This window comes from Malaya genurostris, chromosome 2 (genome assembly GCF_030247185.1).
Source record: "Malaya genurostris strain Urasoe2022 chromosome 2, Malgen_1.1, whole genome shotgun sequence".
Lineage (NCBI taxonomy): Eukaryota > Metazoa > Arthropoda > Insecta > Diptera > Culicidae > Malaya > Malaya genurostris.
In genome coordinates, this window is record NC_080571.1 from 130,833,728 (window position 1) to 130,845,397 (window position 11,670).

At 39.1% G+C, this 11,670-nt stretch overlaps 1 protein-coding gene across 1 annotated transcript; it reads left to right on the top strand.

The window, feature by feature from the left end:
• Window positions 1-426: 426 nt before the first annotated feature.
• LOC131428330 (DNA topoisomerase 3-beta) lies at window positions 427-11,305 on the top strand. Its single transcript, XM_058592223.1, has 8 exons — window positions 427-712; window positions 1,030-1,777; window positions 1,840-1,968; window positions 2,022-2,093; window positions 9,431-10,025; window positions 10,121-10,775; window positions 10,834-10,961; window positions 11,022-11,305. The coding sequence occupies exons 1-8, from the start codon at window positions 622-624 to the stop codon at window positions 11,169-11,171; spliced, it is 2,568 nt and encodes an 855-aa protein (XP_058448206.1). The 5' UTR covers window positions 427-621; the 3' UTR covers window positions 11,172-11,305.
• The last annotated feature ends 365 nt before the right edge of the window (window positions 11,306-11,670 follow it).

Genomic DNA, 11,670 nt, shown 5'->3' on the forward strand with positions numbered 1-11,670 from the left:
GTATAAATTTGTATTAAATCTGAGATATCTGTATAAAATCTGTACTCTGTATTAAATCTGTATGCTTATGCAAAAATCTGTATATTTCAAAGAAATCTGTATAAACGGCATCTCTGATCAGCGCTGCCAACTATACCGATTTCTCGGTATTTATACCGGTATTTTGATTCGATACAGGAATACAGATATGCTCTCTCAAAATACCGATATTTCAATTTTCATACAGATAAATACCGATTTTCAGTTTTTGTGTTGGATTCCATAGGGGTAAACCAGGTCGAGCGACCTTTTTTTTTGGTCGCAAAATCAGTTTCCGCACTAAATCGATGTTTGATTTTTCGAGAAAGATATTGTAGAGATAGATTTTTCCGCCAAATACAGATTTTTAAAAAAAAACAGTTGACAGCACTGTCTCTGATAGCGGCCATTACACGATCATTAAAAGTGTCATTACTAAAAAGTATATACATTCTAAGAAACGCGTAATGATGAATTACTTATACAAATTTGGAATGTCTTTAGTTCAGTAGTCTTTAAAAATGACATTAATAACTCTCGTGCAAGGGCCGCTTATGATTGTATAGTTGGAATTGTTTTGTGCAAATTATTGTTCGGTAAGAAATGAGAACAGCTTTAATGGTAGCAGAAAAACCATCTCTTGCAGCATCGCTAGCATCAATTCTAAGTAATGGAAAGTGTTCATCAAGGAAAGGTTAGTTCGGCGAAACCAGCAATTTGATTACAATATAGGGTTGTTGTACCAATAGTCATCTCAGTAGAGTCGCCATATTATTTTGTCGACCTTGAATCAACTAATTGTGATAAAATCGGATACCGCAGACAAAATAGTTCGAAACTTGTTCAATATTGCTGTTATAGCGACTCGAAGATAACGCATTTTAGTCTCTTTCTCAATGTCAATCTATCGAACAGGCAACAGATTTACTCTATCTGATGGTTTTCGTATACGAGATGACTACTGGAACTGAGATAACTACTGGAGCCGTTAACCTCATGTCTTATTTGCAGGATCTAACAATGCTTGTTCCATACATGAGTGGGTTGGATCTTTTCACGGCGAACAAACAAGATTCAAAATGACCTCCGTTTGTGGTCACATCATGGGTTTGGAATTTGTCGGTAAGTTCAACTCATGGGACAAAGTTGATCCCGTCGAATTGTTTTCTTGTCCCACGGAGAAAAAGGAGTCGACCCCAAATCTTCGAATGTCTCATTTTTTGAATCAGGAAGCTAAAGGCTGCGAATATTTAATTCTTTGGCTTGATTGCGATAAAGAAGGAGAGAACATCTGCTTTGAAGTGATGTCTGCTGTTTCCGGTAGTATTCGCAATGTATTTTGCGATCGAGTTACGTATCGTGCCAAGTTTTCTGCCATCACAGATAAGGACATCAAATATGCGATGGGAAATTTAATTCATCCAAATGAAAATGAAGCTAAATCTGTCGACGCTCGCCAGGAGTTGGATCTTCGAATTGGATGTGCTTTTACTAGATTTCAGACAAAGTTCTTTCAGGGAAAATATGCAGATCTGGATGCGTCTTTAATATCGTATGGGCCATGTCAGACACCAACACTCGGATTTTGCGTTCAACGGCACGATGAAATACAAACTTTCAAACCTGAAACTTTTTGGTATGTACAGGTAACGGTTGGTGAAAATCCAGAGATGAAACTCGATTGGATTCGAGTTCGGATATTTGAAAAGGAGGTAGCTTGCATGTTTTTAAACAAAGTCAAGGACCACAAGGAAGCTTTGTGAGTTATGAATTGTAATGTTGATTAATTAGACTGAATTTCACTGATACATTTCAATTTAGCGTTGAAAATATTACATCCAGAGAAACGTTCCGTGGGCGACCGCTTGCGTTAAATACTGTTGAATTAATGAGAGCTGCCAGTGCCGGTTTGGGTATAGGACCACATTCTGCGATGCAAATTGCTGAGAAGTATGGAATTAAAATGCTTGTTTCATGTTTCACAAGCTTGCTTTGTTTTACAGATTATATACACGTGGTTATATAAGTTACCCACGCACAGAAACAACTCAATATCCGACTAACTTTGATATAACGTGAGTGTGTTTAAATCTACTTTTTATTTATAAACTAGCTGAATTACCCGGCGTTGCTCGGAAATGTTTCGTGAAGGGAAGGCCGAAATAAATTTTAGAAGTTGTCCTGCTTTCATATGTATATGTGCTTGTATCGTACTTGAATTATTAACGCTTGTAACGTACTTTCGTACTTCCTCGTCACATTTGATCTACAATACCTTTGGCTTCCATGACTATAAACATTTGCTACTTCCTCATCTTTATAAACATTTTCATGACATCATTATTCCCACGGAATTGCTCAAAATTTTTTTGATAATGATTATTTTATAATGAAAGGCTTTTCAACATCATAACTACATTCGTACTATAGAACAACGTTTTTATATTTATTTTACCAAAACTTTAGTCATTTTAGTCGGACACCTGGGAGGAAAATTCCAGAATTATGATTCAGTTAATACAAATGTATATTTATTTTAATCATCTTGGGTCGACAGTTTTCTCAATTTACATAATAAAATGCACATTGATTGTATGATTTCGTCAATTCAGATCAATGTTGAGAATACTTATTCCTCCTCCCTCTTGTGAATATTTTTGTGAACCTCGCGCTTATTTGCTAGAAATATACTGTACTCGTGCTCGTTTTTCTTTACACTTTCCATGTTCGGGGCACTTACTCCACTCTCTCATCCTCAAAATAACTTTATAATCTATTATAATTTAACTTCCTTTTTGTCAGTGAACTTACTACAGATCTCCTCTTTGGTACATGTGCCAAACTTGGTGGCGATTCGTTTAGTTGTTTCGTAGTTATGCTGAGAGTTGAACACAATCGCGTTCATAAGCACATAAAGATTAGCTTCCCTTATTTGAATTCCCCGGCAAAATGGAACCAGATCTTTTAAAATTTTGAAATAAGATTGCGTTGCATTCAAATTAACAACAGCAATAATTTCTACTACGACCTTGAAATTCTTGCCACTTTCTTGTTTTACAAAAAATGGGAGATGAAAAATTATTTTCAAATCCCCTCCTAGTCAAAATGTCGTTTATCTTCAAATTATATAAATTTCGTCATTGACCTCCTTCCCCCATGTTAAGGACACTTGCTACACACTTTCTCTTTTGAAAATGTTCTAATGATTATCTCTGAAAAGCAAGAATGTCAGTAGTTCCGGAGTTATGCCGTTACAAACATTATATCCCCCTTTTTGAAGGCACCTGCTACATCCATCCCCCATAAAATCATATCTATGGTATGCAAAATGTTTCTTACTTACCTTACCTAACAGCTATAGGCCTGGGATGTCTTTTGCTGTATCAAGAATACGTCTCCACATAACTCGGTCCATGGCTGCTCGTCGCCAGCCACTCAAGGCACGGACGCCTTTGAGATCACCCTCCTTTTGATCGATCCACCTTGCTCGCTGCGCTCCTCTTCTTCGGATTAGATTCAAGAACCATTTTCACTGGGCTGTCGTCCGACATCCTTATGACATGCCCAGCCCATCGTAGACGTCCGATTTTAGCTGTCCGTACGATGGGTGGCTCTCCTAGCAGCTGTTGCAATTCGTGATTCATACGCCGTCTCTACGTTTCATCTACCAGCTGCACTCCGCCATAAATGGTCCTCAGTACCTTTCTTCCGAAAACACTGAGGGCGCGTTGGCCCTCTACCAACATAGTCCAGGTCTCGTGGCCATAGAGAACAACCGGTCTAATGAGCGTTTTGTAGATGGTCAATTTCGTGCTGTGGCGAACTTTTCTCGATCGAAGGGTTTTTCTGAGTCCAAAGTACGCACGATTCCCTGCCAAAATACGTCTCTGTATTTCTCTGCTGGTGTCATTGTCGGCGGTCACCAGTGAGCCCAAATACACAAACTCGTCAACCACTTCGATATCGTCACCGTCTATCAATATTCGTGGTGGAAGGCGTAGTGTTTCTTCTCTAGAGCCTCTTCCTCTCATGTATTTTGTTTTCGACGCATTTATGACCAGTCCGATAAGCCTAGCTTCAGCTTTCAAACCAATGTTGGTTTCCGTCATCTTCTCAAGGTTACGTGTTACAATATCAATATCGTCAGCGAAGCCAAAAAGTTGTATGGACTTTCGGAAGATCGTGCCACTCGTGCTCTTCGAATCACACCTTCCAAGGCAATATTGAACAAGATACAAGAGAGTCCATCACTTTGCCGTAGCCCTATCCGAGATTCGAAGGGACTCGAGAGCGTCCCAGATACTCAGACGTAGCACATCATTCTATCCATCGTTGCTTTGACCAATCGCGTCAATTTTTCCGGGAAACCGTATTCGTGCAAGATCTGCCATAGCTGTTCTCGATCGATTGTGTCGTATGCCGCTTTGAAGTCAATGAATAGGTGATGCGTGGGTACGTTGTATTCACGACACTTCTGGAGTACTTGTCTTATCGCGAATATGTGATCCATAGTGGCGCGGGCTCCAGTAAATCCCGCTTGGTACGGCCCTACTAATTCGTTAGCTATTGGTGATAGACGACGGCAAAGGATTTAGAAGAGTACCTTGTAGGCGGCGTTGAGCAATGTGATTGCGCGGTAATTGCAACAATCTAGCTTATCGCCCTTTTTGTAGACGGAACATACCACTCCATCCATCCATTCCTGCGGTAGAATCTCCTCCTCCCAAATCTTAGAAATCACCCAGTGCAGTGCTCTAGCCAGTGCCTCTCCTCCATGTTTGAGCAGCTCGCCTGGTAACTGGTCATTGCCCGCGGCTTTGTTGTTCCTCAGCTTGCCGATCTCCTCACTTATCTCCGTCAGATCAGGTGCTGGGAATCTGTCATCGGCTGAGCGTGCACCCAGATTGATTCCTATGTCATTCTCTGTATCCTGTGCTTAGCCATTCAGATGCTCGTCATAGTACTGCTTCCACCTGTCGATCACCTCACGTTCGTTCGTGAAAAGGTTACCACTGGCATCTCTGCACATTTCGGTCTGTGGCGTGAAGACTCTACGTGAGCGGTTCACCTTCTCATAGAATTTCAGTGTATCATTTGCGCGGTACAGCTGTTCTTCCTGGTGGTGCTTTTTCTTCCGGAAAGCCGTGTTCTGTCTGTTCCGTGCCTGTCTGTATCGTTCCTCGTTCGCTCTAGTGCGGTGTTGCAGCATCCTCGCCCTTGCTGCATTCTTCTCTTCGACCAACTGCTGACATTCGCCGTCAAACCAGTCATTTCCTCGATTCGATAACCTCGTACCTAGTACGGTTGAAGCAGTGCTACTCACGGCGGATCTTATATTCCTCCAGCCGTCTTCAAGAGTCGCCGCGCCAAGCTGCTCTTCCGTTGGTAGCACTTGCTCCAGTTGTTGCGCGTATTCCTCTGCAGTACGAACGCTACGTAGCTGCTCGAGATTGAATCCCGGCGTTCCTGTGCGACGAGTGTTGTGCACCGTCGATAGTTTTGAGCGCATACAAACTGCAACAAGGTAGTGATCAGAATTAATGTTGGCACTGCGGTAGGTGCAGACATTAGCGTGACAAAATATTTTCACTATTAAATGTTAGTTTTTTGTAGTTGGTGTCTTCACAAAAGTTGTTTGTAATCAAATGGCGCTCCTTTTGATGAAAAATGGTACTAGGGTGGTCCTCATTTAGATTGAAATCTGAAATCTAACTTTCTTAATTGAACGAAAAAATGATTTTGTTGTACAATAAAGTTGTAGGAAATTTTATTTTGAGCTACTTGGCTGAAAAAAGCACCTCTCTAGCTTTTCATTTGGTCGAGTTACATCAATTTTCCCGAATAAAAGTAGGGTGGCTCCTGAAAACTGACTTTTTTTGTTCTAACTTTTTTGTGAAAAGTTCTACGGAAAAGTTGTCTTCAGTAGAGTTGTACTAATCATTGCGCATAATTTTGCTCAACTAAGCTTTTTCAGATGAGCTACCAGTAAAATGTTATGATTATTTTTTCATCAAAAACTAGTCAAGCTTCAAATATCAATATTTATTAGATGCCAGATCGATAAAAATGAATCCTATGCGGTTCCTGAAAGGTCATAATATAAGTAAAAATTTAAGAGAAAATTGGAAGGGTGTTATTTTTATAACTTATTTAAATTAGTTTTAAAATACCTTCAGAAACCTCAAAAACATTGCATAGTTCTTAAACGCCTTAACGTATTAACATACTTCCTTCGCAAAATGATAGTATCAAATTAGTTCTACAAGTGTTCCATACATTATCCATTCGAGAAATGAGACACACAAAAACTACAGCCGAAAATAGATTTCTTGTAAGTCCAAGCACTTCCTGAAACCCAAAAAAAAAATTAGTTTGTTAAAATAAGTAGAATGTATTTATTCGAACCAAAACTCATTGTGCGTCGTTTTCCAGTTTTTACAGGCTATTCGGTACACAAGTGGATGGAAAAGAAGGGCCAGTGTCATAGACGTCTCGGCACGATGTGGATAAAAATATTTGCATTTTACTAACTTGCACCAACTTGTTGGAATGGTTGTCGAGATCATTAAAATTTCTGTTCATAGACTTATCATGGCTAACTAGTTCGAAATAATTATATTACACAGTATCTCTAATCCTCAGTTGCTCAAACTCAATTGAAGTGGTTATTTTGATAATAAATAATTAAAATTGTTCCTGCAATCTATTTTCGGCTGTAGTTTTTGTGTGTCTCATTTCTCGAATGGACGATGTATGGAACACTTGTTGAACTAATTTGATACTATCATTTTGCCGAAGGAAGTATGTTAATACGTTAAGGCGTTTAAGAGCTATGCAATGTTTTTGAGTTTTTTGAAGGTATTTTTAAAACTAATTTAAATAGGTTAAAAAATAACACCCTTCCAATTTTCTCCTAAATTTTTACTTATATTATGACCTTTCAGGAACCGCATAGGATACATTTTTATCGATCTGGCATCCAATAAATATTGATATTTGAAACTTGACTAGTTTTTGATGAAAAAATAATCATAACTTTTTACTGGTAGTTCATATGAAAAAGCTTAGTTAGCAAAATTATGCCCAATGATTAGTATAACAACTTTTCCGTAGAACGTTTAACAAAAATGTTAGAACAAAAAAAGTCAAGTTTCAGGAGCCCCCCTACTTTTATTCGGGAAAATTGTTGTAACTCGATCAAATGAAAAGATAGAGAGGTACTTTTTTCAGCCAAGCCGCTCAAAATAAAATTTCCTACAACTTTATTGTACAACAAAATCATTTTTCAGTTCAATGAAGAAAGTTAGATTTCAGATTTTAATCTAAATGAGGACCACCCTAGTAACATTTTTCATCAAAAGGAGCGCCATTTGATTACAACTAACTTTTGTGAAGACACCAACTTCAAAAAAAAACTAATATTTAATAGTGAAAATATTTTTGTCACGCTAATTTCCCGTTTCGGACCACTGTGCATTGATGACGTCGGAGAAGAATCGCCTGTCCATGAGAACGTGGTCGATTTGATTTTCCGTATGTTGATCAGGTGATCTCCAGGTGGCTCTGTGGATATCTTTGAGGGGGAAGAAGGTGCTTCAAACTACCATTCCTCGGAAGCTGCAAAGTTCACGCATCGTTGGCCGTTGTCGTTTGTTACCTCGTGCAGGCTCTTCAGCCCGATCACAGGCCTGTACATTGCCTCCCGGCCTACCTGAGCATTCATGTCGCCGATGACAAGTTTTACATCCCGCCGTGGACAGCTGTCGTAGGTTCTTTCCAGCTGAGCGTAAAATGCTTCCTTCTCGTCTTGTCTCATGTGGGCAGTGCACATTGATGATACTATAATTGAAGAAACGACCATTGATCTTCAATACGCACATCCTATCACGCGCTGGCGCATCTTGCCCAACACTACAAATCCCGTTCCTAGAACGCTGGTTGTCCCAACAGTTCTGGTAGAAGGTAGCCGCTCGATGCCCACTTTTCCACACCTTCTGTCCCGTCCAACAAAGTTCCTGCAGTGCTACGACGAAGCCGCGGATTTGAAGCTTATCATGCAGCATTCGGTCGTATCCTGGGAAGCCCAGTGATTTGCAGTTCTATGTTCCAAGCTTTCAATCGTAGTCCTTATTTCGTCGCGTAGGTCTTTGCCGATTATTCCGAGTCGTATTTATATTCGTAACAAGTGTTTTCCGGGCGGCTTGTTAGGCCTGCACAAACCTCCTGTCTCGCCGGAGGGCCATCGTGTCAGTACTGTTTAGAGTCCCATTTTGACACAAGGACGGTAATCAGCCGCTTCTAACATGGAGAACAGACGCTGTTTCGAGCCGCCCCAACATGGGGAACAAACGCTCGGGTAGGCTTCCTCTCTGTAAAGAGAAAGCAAGCCATTCCTTCCCTGTCAGCATACGACCAAGGTCCCACCAAGGTTGGCTACCCGATCTTTCCTATGTTTACTCATACACAGCCGGAACCGCGGGGAGGTAGAAATACAACCACAAAATGTTTCTAAAGTCTTCAAAATAATTTTTTTTCGTCAAGTTATATGAATTTTTTCATGACCTCTTCTTATTAATGAGACTTGCTACGCTTCCTCCCACCATAATAATACGCTTATGACCATCTCTGAAGAGCAAGAAGTACATGTGCCAATTTTGATAGCAATCCGTTAAGTACTTTCGGAGTTATGCCGTTACAAACATTACACCCCCCCCCCCCTATTTAAGGCACGTGCTACATCCCCCTTCCGTATAGTCATATCTAAGATATGCAAAATGTTTATATGGTCTTCAAAACGTATAGATTCTTGTCAAGTTATATGAATTTTTTCCATGTTTATGACCTTAAACCATCTCTGAAATGCAAGAAGTAACTGTGCCAAGTTTAGTGTGTTCAGTGGTTCCGAAGTTATGGCGTTACAAACATACAAACTTACATCCATTTTTTATATAGAGAGATTGATTACAATGATACAATTTCGACGCGCATAGAATTTAATTTTTATTGTATTCAGTGAAACTCAATTCTGTATATCTTTTCGACAAAATGGTCACAAAAATAATTTTCTTTTTCATGTAATTTTTTACTTTTTTTTTAGAATCAAAATTTTCTAACCATCAATTGTTGGCGGAATATTGATTTTATAAATATTCATAAATATTCAATGTAAACGGCATTATCATGAATTTTCATAAAGTGCACTATGTAGGGCAAAGTGGATCAAAAAAAAATATTTTGAATCGTTTTGAACAATAAGTCCAAAGTGGTCATCTAGGGGTTAACCTATTTTGTGCATAGAGAACTTAACCTTCTTTCATACTTTATGTTTCGTCTTCGACTTGTTAGTACATAACTAGTACCATTAAAATAATGATAAAAATAACACTAACCAGATCATCAACGTTATTTTCAGAGGAGTTGTAAAATTTTTGCAATCATCTGCCGAGTTCGGTGACGAGGCCAAAAGTATTCTTCATGACATTAATTCGCCGCGCAAAGGAAATGATGCTGGTGATCATCCTCCGATTACACCAATGAAGCTAGCATCTCGAAATGAACTTGATGGTGATACTTGGCGTGTTTACGATTATATTTGTCGACATTTTCTTGGAACGGTGTCTCATGATCTCAAGTACCGCCTCACTACTACTAAATTTAAAATAGGAACTGAACAGTTCACAAACACGTCCAGCGTTTTGATTGATCCTGGGTTTACGAAAGTGATGACATGGCAGGCCATGGGAAAGAACGAAATCATCAATCCATTTAGTTTAAACGAAAAAGTGAAAATAAATGACATCCGCCTTGTCGAAAGCCAAACCGCCCCCCCCGATTATCTTACAGAATCAGAGCTTATTTCGTTGATGGAAAAACATGGCATCGGAACGGATGCATCTATTCCTGTACACATTAACAATATCTGCCAGCGGAATTATGTCACTATTGGAGGAGGTCGCACATTGACTCCAACCAATCTAGGAATTGTTCTAGTTCATGGATATCAAAAGGTATTATTTTTCACTAATATGACTAATAAATCATGTTATAAAATTGCTACTTCCAATAATTATCTAATACATAAATATATTCGAACTGGTTTTAGATCGATCCTGAGCTTGTACTTCCCACTATGCGATCAGCAGTAGAGCAACAGTTAAATTTAATTGCACATGGTTCAGCGGATTATCGACTAGTTCTAAAACATGCAGTGGAAATATTTCGCCTCAAATTTCTGTATTTTGTGCAAAATATAAGCAATATGGACATTCTATTTGAAGCCACCTTTTCATCTCTTTGTTCTGCTGGGAAAGCATTATCGCGTTGTGGAAAATGTCGTCGTTACATGAAGTATATTCAGTCGAAGCCTTCCAGGTTACATTGTTCACAATGTGACGAAACATACACGATGCCTATAAAGGGAGTTATACGTGTTTATCGAGAGCTTAAATGTCCATTAGACGATTTTGAACTACTTGCATGGTCTAATGGTGCAAAAGGGAAATCATATCCCTTGTGTCCATATTGTTACAACCATCCTCCATTCAGAGATATGCAAAAAAATTCTGGTTGTAATAGTTGTCCTCATCCAACTTGCGCTCACTCACTATTCAGTTTAGGTGTGTCCAGTTGTATCGAATGCGATAGAGGCGTGCTTGCATTAGACTGTACCATGTCCCCAAAAAGTTGGAAATTAGTTTGTAATTCTTGTGATATCATCATCAACTGTTTCGACGACGCAATTAAAGTTAATATCGAAGGTTAGAGTAGATGTAAGAATATCTATATATATATATTACAAATTTTTAAATCTTGCAGCTGATTCATGTGAAGAATGTGGAGCACAATTAGTGACTGTTATTTACAAGTCTGAAAAGTCCCCATTTAAAGACGATAAAACGGAAAAGAAAGGTTGCATTTTTTGCTTGCCGGATTTTGTTCCTTTGGTTAGATCAAAATAATAATATTGAAGTTTTCATGAATTTCTTAAGCGCTTTAAATTGTAGGTTGAAAAGCATAAAGCAGTTGAAATGCGTCGTATCCAAGGAGGACGAGGAAGGGGTCGTAGCGTTCGGGGACGAGGAGGTAAAAACAGTCGAGGCCGCAATAAACCTCCAAAGGATAAAATGGCACAACTTGCTGCATATTTTGTGTAAAACTTAGTGAAAAAGGCTTGGCTAAATTAGCAGTGGCGTCTCGTGACAAAGTTTACGGGTTATGCACTACTTATTTGGTATGATATCAGATGTAACAGTTCATTGTAAGTGGAAACTAAAGATTGAGGAATGGATATTTACTTGTGTTTTTCCATACAATGAAAGAACGATATACTTCTGGATGAGAACTTTTTATTAAACTTATTTCGTATAATCGATACAATAGAAGAATTCAGCGTTCTGCACGTCCAGCGATAAGTCTGTAAATGAATTCATTAATAAAGCAGTTTCACCGTTGCAACTGAGACAGCAATTTGTTTTCAACGGCCATAAGCATCAGCCACTGAAGCATCTCCCGAAGAAGTACATACTAGTTCTCACAGAGCCAAACGTGACAGAGAGAACAACAAATCTTAGAGCTGAGCTGAGTAACTTACCTCTCTTCTTTAATTTGTGCAGTAACTCATGTGCACGGAAAAAACTCTAACACAGCGACAAC